Genomic DNA, 12,006 nt, shown 5'->3' on the forward strand with positions numbered 1-12,006 from the left:
TTGATTACCTCAAAATGGTTGCAATGATTTAAAGTAATGAAAATAAAATTAAAAAAGGAAACAAATATCTTTTTAACAAACAAAATAAAAATTAATGTGTTCAGTTTACATTCCTTGGTCATAACTACCAAACAATCAAACAATGCTAAACACGTAAAAACAATGTGTAGCACATTTTACAGGAATTCAGATCACCAAAAAAATCCCATTAAATTCTGATCACAAAAAAAAAAAAAAAAACCTTATAAAAACTTATAACAATTAAACAAATTATTAGGCGGACTGAAAAGTAATGTCATTTCTGTGAATAACAATATTTGTTATCACTTTTCAAATAGCTGTGCACTTCAAAGCCATGCCAAAGACATTTTAAGGTTAAAGTGACTTCTTAACTAATAATTATTAAATAAATAGTTAACCCTTAAATATCTTTTTTTGTAATTTTAGATGAAATGACAAATACCAGAAGAGGTACTTATCTGGGAAAAAAAACATTTGTAATGTTTATTCAAAAACATTAGACGTTTATAAATGCCAAAGGTGGTTTTCTAAGATCAAATCTGGTAATTTTGATCTTTCCAATTCATATTGATCAGGAAGACCACCAAGGCAATCACATGTTAAGGATGCAAGTGGAAGCAAATCAGCGTCAGACAATGGAAAAACTGTCAAACACCCTCAACTAAGCTTGGTCAACTATCCAAAAGCATTTGCAGTAGATTAGTAAAATATGCAGAGCAGGTATTTGGGTCCCAAATACCTGCTCTGCATATTTTACTAATCTTTTTTACTTTCGACAAATTATTTGGGTCCCAAATAATTTGTCCAAAGAAAACAAAGCTAACTGATCCACCACAAGCAACTTATAGTTTCTACAGCACAATACAGAAGCATTTTTTGATCGGTTGATCACTGGAGATGAAAAATGGATCTTCTATGATTAACCAAAACACAAAAGTCAGGAGCTCTTTGATTAAATTGCTATGAAGTACTATGAAGCCAGGTTAACATCTCAAACGGACACTTTTGTGTGTTTGGTGGAGTATTTGCAGAATTGTTCATTTTAAAAGTACTGAAACCTAGACAAACTGTAAATCCAGATCTTTATTTGAACAACTGGATTGAGTAAATTAAACTTTAATTGAAAAGTGTCCAGCAATTATCAATAGAAAAGGTGTTATTCTGAATCACAATAATGTAAGACTGTGCAGCGCAAAACAAACCCTGGAAAAATTTAATGAATTGGGGTGGGAGGTTGCTTTACCCACCATATTCACCCAACATTGCACCACCAGATTTCAATTTATTCCAACTGCTACAACACTTTTCATTTTAAAATTTGGATGATAAATGCCATCTCCAGATAAATCAACTTTTATCAATATGGAATTGAAAATTTGTACACAAAGATTTGTGATGGAAAAAGGTTGTTGATAATGAGGGTGATTACATCATTGATTAAAAATAAAAACAAGTTAAAAATTTGTTTGAATTTAATGAAGAAAAACAAAATTACTTTAGATCACCTAATAACTTTTGGATCACCTAATAAAAGCAGTTTTTTTATAGCATAATATATAGAATAATTGGATATCACAACAGCAAAATGTCCTTACACTTCTGGAGGATTTGTTAAGCATAATATTTCTGATATCCTTTCTAATTTAGATTCAAACAACTCCACATTTCAATAACTTTCAATACAACTGAATAAGATTATCTCAGATTAAAACTGAAGTTGAAGGCATTCAGTCTATCATTGTAATTCATAGTCAGTCTTGAACTGGAGTACTTAACAGATTTAAGATAATTATTGAATACATCAGAAGTAATAGTCAATTGTATTGTGGAAATGAAGATTTTGATACACTTTTGATTAAAAATCTTTTAAGAAGCTTTAGTAGTGCTACTGAGGGTGAACTACCTACCCTTTATAGATGTGCCCAAAACAAAATGGTGCCCATAAATGTAGATCTAATATGCTTAATAAAAAATGATTCTACACATTTTCTTAGTTCCCGACATAACTTATCAAGAATTGTGGCCAAAGAAGAATTCAGTGGCCAAAGGATTTAATTTCTCAAGTTCAAAGATCAGTGTTATTAATTTCATTCAAAGTTTGTTGACGTTTTGTTTAATGAAAAATAGTCAAAAGTAATAACTTAAGTATGATATATATTTTTTTTGAATTGATAAGTCAAAATGCTAGGTGTTTTGAAAGTCAATTTTGAGAAAGTTGAAATTATTCTTTGCAAGTATCTTTTCAACACTGCTGAGAGTCCCAAATCAACATGTCTGATAACTTTTTGTAAACTTATTTTCAGAAAGGCTTGCAAAATTGAAATTCAATAGACTTTTAATCAACTTTATGTTAATTTAAGATGTTTAATAGACTTTTTTCAACTTCATGTTAATTTAGGTTGTTCTTTAAGGATAACATTTAACATATTTGCTTTTATTAACATTGTATTCTTTATTCGAATCTTTATTCAGTGTTTCCAGTAAAAATTTGGATTCTTTATAGCCTAATTTAAAACCTGATAATCTGAAACACTTTTACTTGCACATAGAAACTATAGTTACATTGAAAGGGCAGCTTTAAAATAGACAAATAAAATTCAGAGTTTTGTTAACAGACTATTAGTTCAGTAATTTCTAACAACATGATGTTAATATACAAAATATCTTGCAAAAGAATACTCTATTGATCTAAAACTTTTTAGTTTTGCAATATTTTTTGCAAACAAAAAAAAATTTTTCTTAAATTTAACTATTTTTTTAACTGAGTAACAAGAAGTTTTTTTTGACTGTTTTTTTAATTATTAAATAAATTTCATTTTTCTGACATCTAATCAATATTACTTAGTAGTTTTGCTTTGATTGCAAAATGCATCAACTAAATTTTGTAATAAATTAAATTACAAATAGATTGCTTATCTTTTTGTCAAGAAATGCACAGTTTTAATTTTAGACTTGTATGAGGGGCTTTCAGGCTCATATTGGCAAAAATGGTAGAGACTTAAATTGCTTAATTAGGGCTTCTACTATCAAGATTTTAACCTAGGGATAGTATTATAGGATCTCTTTTCTAAATATAAAAGTAAAAAACTACTTATTTTAATTGTTGTTTATAAATAAACTGAATTTAATTCAATGTTAATGAAAAGTTATTTGTAATTTTGTAATCATGATCAATTTTAAACCAACCATAAGCATTTTACATGTGGTAAGGGTAACTATTAATTATTTTTTTGTGAGTTATGAATTCCCCCTTCAAAATTATTCTTTCAAAACCATAATTGCTTGTAACATGAATTTTGTGAGCATAAATTTGAGATAATTCTTGAAATAATAATGGTAGAAAAAAATATTGAAACAATATTGATAAAAGAAATAATACTTGAAATTGTAGTTATAGAAAAAATAATTCTAAAAATATTATTAATAGCAGAAATAGAAATAGTTTTACCCAAAGCTAAAGTTTCAATGATTCTTTTATATGAAATTTTAACACCTGTTTCTTCATCAATTTTATCTATATCAAACTTGTATGTTGTTCCTGGTTTTAAACCAACTATTGTATAATTAAGTGCAGTAGCATTGTTTATATCAACTGTATTTGATATGACCATACTCGAATTAATTGTTCTGTAAGAAATCTATAAAAAATTAAGAATAAAAAAATTAAAAACACAAAATAATAATGCAATAAATGTTTCATTATAATTCAGATATATAGTAAAACAGGGTAGAATGAAAAAGAGGCTAGAATGAAATAGCTATGACTACACTTATTCTTTTGCTCTTAATTAAGTATTGAATAAACTTTTTGCAAATATTTTTTGATTTTGTTGTAGAGACTTTTTTTCTGAATATGATATTAAACTTTAATTTTTTAAAGAAAGTTTTTTTTATAATTTGTTAAGTCTTCAAAAGCGATGATTTCTTTTTTTGAAAAATGGACATAAAACTCTCGGAAATTAAATTTGATATCATCAAACTTAATAAGTATTCTGGTAAAACTTTTTACGCTGGTCAAGAATCTTTTTTCAAAATTATATTTGCTATTCAGGGAAAAAAGTTATGAGATAAAAACGAAAACGGATACATGTGAGGTTGAATGAAATACGCAAATTGCTCACTTGTTAAATGCTTTTATTAATTAAATCTCAAGTGACCAATCAATCTCTATAAATTTTGTGGATAAATTTTAAACCGAATATTATTAAATCTATTCTAATATAAAATATGCCTCAAAACAAGTTGCTCTCAAAGAAAAAAGAAAAACCATACACCAAAGAGCAAGTTACGCTTGCTCTGGCCAAAGTACAAAGCAGTGAATTTTCATTTAACAAAACTGCTCAATCATTCAACATACCAGTAGCAACTCTTCACAGCCGTGTCCACGGCATAGGTGAGACAACTAGGAGTGGTTCAAAAACAAGATTGTCGTATCAACTTAAATCAATTTGGTAGGTACACTCATGAAATTATCTAATTGGGGTTTTGGAAGAACTTATAATGAAATCATCACACTAGTTACCGACTATTTGCAACACCAAGGTCAATCTCATTTGTTTCCTAATGGTACGCCAGGGAGAGATTGGTAAAAGCTTTTCATAAACTGGTGGAGTCATAAGTTGAGCATTAGAGCCATAAGCAATAGTTAAGTACTCAGAGCCGCTTGAAAAAAATCCACTATACAGTTGGAAATTGCATCAATGCTGCTGGTAATCTTCTTGCTCCAAAAAATCAAAAAAACGTCTGTACAAAGATTGTTACTTAAGTGGCCCAGACAAAAGTTTCGCATTCAACTCGTTGACACAAAAAAATGAAAAAATGTAGACGTACTCAAGAGATTTAAAGATGCTGAGAGCAAAAAAGCAGTAAAGCAAGCTCAAAAACAACGCAAGCTTAGCTTTAATGACGAGCAGCAAATAAACCAAGCAACAATAGCGACTCCAACAACATTAACAGCTACAAACCAAGTCAAGTGTAAAAAGTGCTGTTAAGTTTTAGGCAAAGCTTCAACAAGTCAAAATATAGAATGGTACCAGTGTGAAAATTCTAAATGCAAGGTTTGGCTTTGTCAAAAATGCATACCAAACCGATATGTTTAAGGCGCTGAGTTTTATTGCACCAAAAAGTACCGCAAAAGTGACAACTCAGCTCAGCCTCTAGTGCCTCTCTACAACTCAACATCATCACAAGAATAAAGTTTTTTTTATTTGGTTGTCTTTGAATTGTTATTATTGGATGTTTTTTTAATTGTTAATATTGGTTGTTTTTTTAATTGTTATTATTGATTGCTTTTTGTTTTTTTTTAATTAAGTGTTGTTTTAATCACATGTAGATTTGCGCATTTCATTCTCCCCGAATGTGGGGGTAGAATGAAATAACTTTTTTTTTCAATTAAATAAAGTTTCTTAAAAAACTAAAAACTTTTTTTACTTGATTTGTATATATTTAAATACAGCTCAAATTCCTCTACAACTTTAAGAAAAAAAAAAAAAAAAAAAAAATTAAAAACCTTTTTCTCTTAAAAAAAAATTAATTAAAACACTTAACTATTTCATTTGACCCCATTTTACTCTATCAGCTATATGTATATTTCTAAAATTTTTATGAGCATTGTTTATATCTTTATTTATTAAAAAACAATTTAACTTAGTTAAATTGTTTTTTAATAAATAAACTAAATTTAATTACACTAAGTGTATTGCTAAAGGTAATCATAAACAGTAAAAATCACTAAAATTTTGGTTGTAACATTTCTTCATGAGCAATTAAAATTAGTGGATATTTTTCCTGCATATAAAACAAATGAAAAAATACACTAGAGTTTCTTACTCTAAACGAATATAATTTTTCGTTTTTTTCCCATACTATTAAAGCAGTGTGATGAGTAACTGACAGATGTACTTTGCTACCTAAATTAGAAACCATGAACATCAAATAAATACATGGTTTTTAAAAATAAATTACTTTTTCTTATTGAACAAAAGTAGAAACCATGAACATCAAATAAATACATGGCTTTAAAAATAAATTATTTTATTTTATTGAACAAAAGTAAAAAGAAGCTTAAAAAAGTAAAGTGAAAGTTTTTTTCTTCAAATCTTTACACCGATTTCTGTAAACATGCAGGTTTTTCTAGGTGTATTTAAGACATTTTTATAGAATTCAAAGATTTATCTGGAAATGTAACTACTTTGCAAATCTTGTATTAACCTATTGATCAGCTGTTTTGCATTCCATCCATTTTGAAATTTTGTAACATATCAAAATGAAATTAAAATGAAGTTAGTGTCAGGTTGATTATAGCATGGTCTAGTTAATTAGGGCTTCTACTATCAAGATTTTAACTCAGAGATAGTATTATTGGATCTCTTTTCTAAATATAAAAGTAAAAAACTGCTTAGTTAAACTGTTTTTTAATAAATTAACTAAATTTAATTATACTAAGTGTATTGCTAAAGGTAATAATAAACAGTAAAAATCACTAAAACTTTGTAGAGAGCAAAAGAGCAAAATATTGTTTTTTTTTTTTTACCAAAAAATTTTAATGCTACTTCTTTTATTTTTCCAACCTGAGAATATAAAACTCTATATAAATATACTGTCTCAGAACTCTGTTTTACAGGGTAAGATCAGTTTTCTTGATGCACAGTTTTAACTTATAAAGTTTATCAAAAATTTTTGCTCACAACACCTTTGCATAGACTATTCTTTTCAGAAAAACTCAAAAATCTTTGATTAGGTGACATTAAGATACTTTTGGTGGGTTATCAACATTTGAGACAAAATCAATCTTATCAAGGTACAAAACTACACTTGCATAATGTGATGTTGTTAAACTAACTAATAGGACTACTGCTACCTAAAAAAATGAATAATACCAAAAATCAATAAGTAATTAAACACATCATTTTATTGATTAGAGTTTTTTAGGATATATCAACAAAAGTCTAATAAGAATCAAAATTGCTAAAATAATAACTTTTATAGTCATTTTAAAGCACCATCAATATCGCTAGATGAGTTTTTTTAATGAGCAATAGAATAAGTGTTAATTTTTTTCTGATAGGATATCATTGTTGGTATCATTAAAATATTAATAACAGAAACTGTTTCTGTTCTTAGCAAAATAAGTCATTTCATCAGCTAGATCATTATCAGTTTGATTATTTGAAAATGGAATCACAAGGAAGAAAAACCACAAGGAAGCCACAGTAAATTTTTCCCCATCTTTTGTTTTATCAGAATACACACACCATTTTTTGGTCCAGTATTATACGGTGTTGTATCAGAATTTATGCATTTTTTTTTTGTCACAGAACCCTCAGTGTAATGATGAATTGTAGAGAAGCAATAGCTTCTCCTGTGCCTGATAACAGCATAGAAATACTGAGAAGTTGGTGAACATCTCCAGATACTAAAATTGGCAACGAATCAACAGTTTTTCTACTATTATCAAGAAACTTTCCATCCCATGGTTATCAGCTTCAAACTCCTGTTTTAAATCCTTTACAATTTTTCTTCAGTTTTTTATTTGCTCTTGATGAATTAAAGCTGAATTGATATTATAATCGTAAGATTATAATATAAAACCACAACTGCAGCACTTAGCACCCTTTGGGTTTGAAGACAGTGGAGTCAACTCTTCAGCAACCACATCATTAACTTAATTGTCACTTTTAGAATTCTGCACTTCACTTTCTGATGAGGATGCAAGCATGATTTTGTAATAACTGTCTTATTTCCTTTGTTCCATATTATTTCTTTTATGTAAGAGTTTTTTTTATTCTTAATGACTCTTTGTCTTAATTAGTTAGAGCTTTCTCAAGTATTTCAACTTTGCCTCAATCATCGCTCTCCCTCTGAGTCATTAAAAATTCCTGATCCTCTTGTATACATAGAAGATTTAAAGCATTAAGCAATATAGAAGAGATTTTCTAATTCTTAAGTTTGATTCCATTTAATCGGTTTGATCAATTTATTTTTTTTAACTTTCCCATTTTCTAAAAGTCTTTTCTAATTTGCTTATTACATATTTTTTCAACCTAAGTGGTATGCAAGCTTTTGCCCATTCTTTCATAAACTTCTCTGCAGTTAAATGACATGCATTCCAAGTGATTTGCTAATGGTTTGTTTAAAATGGAAAAACAAAGCCAATGTTCTTTGATGGAAGCTTAGTAGTACTAAACAAAAATGTTTCTCCAACAAGCAAAATGCTTGTGGTTTTTCTGGTTGTAATGTAAGCACCATCTCTAGACCTTTTTTTAGTACCTAATGTTCCTGTAGGAGTTACTAGTTCAGATACCAAGATAACTATTATGAAAGAAATAGATTATATTATGAAAGAAATAGATTATATTGATGAGGTGCACAACTGAAGTTAATCATGTAACAATGTTTTTCTTTGTTTGCTTTATGATGCTTTGTTTTTATTACTAAATAATCTTTTGCAAATCAAACAGATAAATTCCCTTAAACATAAATCTCAAAGTAAAGTGATTATGAATAGTGATTTTAATGGCAAATTTTAATTTAATAAAAAAAAAAATTACGAATTTATAAGTAGAATAAAAGAAAATACAATTTACTTAAAGTATGTAAACTTTTTATGACATCTTTTGCACAAATAGTCTAACTAAAAATATTTTGGGCAATTTTTTTGAGTGGCAATGTATATAACAAAGTAATAGCAACAACAGCACCAACAACAATAACAGCAACAACAACAACAACAGTAGTTACAACAACAATTGCAATGTTAGTTGAAAAAAAATTGCTGCCATTTTTTGAAAATTTTTTGAATGCTCAATTATTTTACTTTTATAAATATTACTAACTCAAGTTACCTTTGAGACACTTATTGCTTGTCTATTTTCTTGACAATATTTTTTTGTGACAGGAAAATTTAATTTTTAGTTAAACTATTTGTGCAAAAGTATTTTATATCTATAATGTAATAAAATATTTTATGTTTATAATGTACTAAAATTATTTATATTTATAATTAACTAAAATTTTTTATCTGTGTAATTTACTAAAATATTCGGCCTAAAACATTGCATTTAAGACCTTTTAATTGCACAAAAGTTCTGAGAATAATGTGTAAGAAAAAACTATCAAACACTTACTATCATTCTTTTCAGTTTTACAGAAGTTGTTTAAATAGCTTGAAAGTGATAAACCTCCAAAAGTGGAAGCTGTTAGCGAAACATTATAAAGAACGTTCTGCTCTAAATTTAAATATATAAAAAAATAAATATATTATAAGATTTATAAAATAATAAAAGTTCTAATGAAGTATCAAAAAACAAATTTTGAGCAAAAAATTATAATACCTGAAACAGATATTAACAACTGATAAAAGTTATTTATAATAATAAAATAAAAAAATAAGATAAATTACCAAATGCTTCAATATGAAATAATCTTCCACTAGCACTCCCTAACTCAGGAATGATTGCAGCATTTGCATAGGATTTTTCAAGGCCATTTTTCAACCATTCCAGTTTATAGGATATAATTTGTTCAAAATTGTTGGGATCTGTTGTGAGCCACTTTATTTTAAAGAAACTATCTTCACCTCGACAACTCTGAAGAAGAGATACCATTCCTAAGAAAGGAAAGAAACAGCTGCATGCTTATCAAAAATATTTGATCTTTTTTAAAGGACACATTCATCAAATTAGTTAACATAAAACTAAACACAGTATTACATAAAATGAATTCTTCTAACAAATAGCTTCTAAAATAAATAGCTTCTAAAATAAATAGCTTCTAAAATAAATAGCTTCTAAATGAATAGCTTCTAAAGATGTGTGTGATTTATTTTCCCTGTCAAAAAATTATTAACTAAATGTTAACATGATTTATGATTTAACATGATTCTTTGAATAACACAATATATGATAAATATTACACAACTAAGTTGAGCTTTGTTTAAGTAATATCATTTGCATAATATTTAACATAGTTTATCAGTTTAACTTTTTGAAATACTTTTATCATTTTTATGAAACCATTTTGTAAATTCTAGAAAATTCTAAGAGAATTTTCACAAAGTCCCAGAGGAAAATTATTATTTTTAGCTATTTTTTAGAAGTTATTACAGAAATAAAAAAAAAGTAATATTTAGAGTAGACTTTAAAAAACAATTCTTATCACTTAAAAAAAACTATTCTTATCACTTTATATTGTTATTTGTAGCAGGTGAGTTGGTTTTGGGGTAATAAATTGTTTTGAAGCATGTATGTCAATCTGTTTTTTTTACTGAACTTTGAAATAAATGCACAATAAATTTTTTTTTTTTTCCAAAAATGAGTTAATATGGGTTTTTTAAAGTAATTTCAGAGAAAAATTTTTTTTATTGATGTAAGCAGTCAAGAATAAATTTGGTTGCCATTTTTAGCTGTTCATAGACAGCTAAGGAAAATCCAAAGGAGTTATTAAATAGAGCTGAGAGCAATTAATTATATGACTTTTAAAGAGTGAAAACATTTTCAGTATAACATTTTTTTTTTTTTTTTGTAATGATTTACACAAGTGATGTAACATCAACTCAATAGTCAGATGTATGATTATTAGGTACATCTCTATTAACTTTACTTGTAATAAAATTCATGAAGGCAGTTTTTTTTTGCCATTGAAACAAATACAAAGACCATATTTAACACAATGCACTCTACAGTAGCCAATTTTGTAACTGCAACATTTTTTTCTTCTCATGAAATTCAGGCTATTGCAACAAATGACATTTCATCACTATTAGGTAGAGGAATTTTGCATTTAAAAGAGCTCTTATCATTTTTGGATGACTTACACTATTTTCTTCTATTGTTGTGAACTGCAGTAAGTTAAGTTGGCAACATCATGTTTTCAATTGCTGATCTTGAGAAGTTACACCTTGCCATCAATTGCTGATCTTAAAATTCAATGAGAAATTTCCCGCCTTGGCACAATTATGCCAAATTGAAACCTTTATACCTTTACAAGATTTTATAGTCATGAAACAAAAAAATGTCCAAAAAACCTTGAAAAATAACAAATGTGCATGTAAACTTCTATTAACTAAAACAAAAAAAACCACAACAATAAACTAAACATACTAAATATTAATTTTATTTAGGCCCTGCTTTTTTAACAAAAGTTCACTTATTTCAAATGTTTTAAATGGTTACATGATAAAAAAAAATTTCAAACCAAACTTTCAGACCAAACTTGATATGAGGCATCAAAGAGTGGATAAAATATGCTTTTTCTTTAAGCAATTCCTACTAAAACTTTATGATTGCTATATGGCAACACTGGACAGTAAAGGGTTAAATTATTTTAGCTCTTGCTTCAATCATACGACTTCTCATATCACATGTATGTCAATGTAATGTCAAGTACTTTTAATGCATATATGCTCAGGGTTTCATATTTATTTCAGAGTCCTCAGATAAGTGAGCCTATGTTGTTTAAGGTAAAGATTTATACTAAGATACTTATAGTAATTAATTAACATATATGACAACTTGTTTACTTGCATAAGAGAAATGCACATTCATTTAAAATAAAAAATTCTTTGCTCTCTTTGAGAATCTTATTAAAATTTGGTAAGCTGATGGAGTGATTTATTTTTTCGAAAGAGGTGGTTAAAAGAGTATCATAATCTCTGCTAATCTTTATTTGATTTTCTCTTTTTAAACTTTACTTTTCTCTAAGTTTTTTTTTTTTTTCTTCAATTTTTCTTTAAAATTTCTTTAAAAAGTCAGCTTTTAATTTTCTTTTATGAACTAAAAATATTTCTCTTTAATTTTTTTTTTTTACTACTTGCTCATTATTTAGATTATGAGTTGGGGGGTTGGGGGAGGGGTTGGGGAAGGGGGGGTTGAGTGTGGATTGAGGGTTAGGAAATAGAGTTATCTGATATAATATTTTCACATTTTCTCTTTCTTCCTTGAATAGAGCAACATTTTGCAATATGCAATTTTGTTTTGTATATCTCAT

General features: G+C 27.4%; 1 protein-coding gene across 3 annotated transcripts in view; it reads right to left on the reverse strand.

Annotated features, from left to right (window-relative positions):
- LOC145194847 (uncharacterized) overlaps positions 1-12,006 on the reverse strand; it is a 56,846-nt gene that overhangs the window by 21,804 nt on the left and 23,036 nt on the right. For all 3 annotated transcript variants that reach the window (XM_090070126.1, XM_090070127.1, XM_090070128.1), the window contains 4 exons: positions 9,422-9,628; positions 9,147-9,248; positions 5,851-5,930; positions 3,470-3,659 (listed from right to left, as the gene is read on the reverse strand). In XM_090070126.1, the coding sequence (XP_089926252.1) occupies positions 3,470-3,659; positions 5,851-5,930; positions 9,147-9,248; positions 9,422-9,628 (579 nt within the window). The remainder of the gene's footprint in view (positions 1-3,469; positions 3,660-5,850; positions 5,931-9,146; positions 9,249-9,421; positions 9,629-12,006) is intronic.

The sequence above is a fragment of the Hydra viridissima genome, unplaced genomic scaffold, assembly GCF_058129835.1.
Source record: "Hydra viridissima isolate aposymbiotic clone 2 unplaced genomic scaffold, HvirCarnegie_v1 scaffold_13, whole genome shotgun sequence".
In the NCBI taxonomy this organism is placed as follows: Eukaryota; Metazoa; Cnidaria; class Hydrozoa; order Anthoathecata; family Hydridae; genus Hydra; species Hydra viridissima.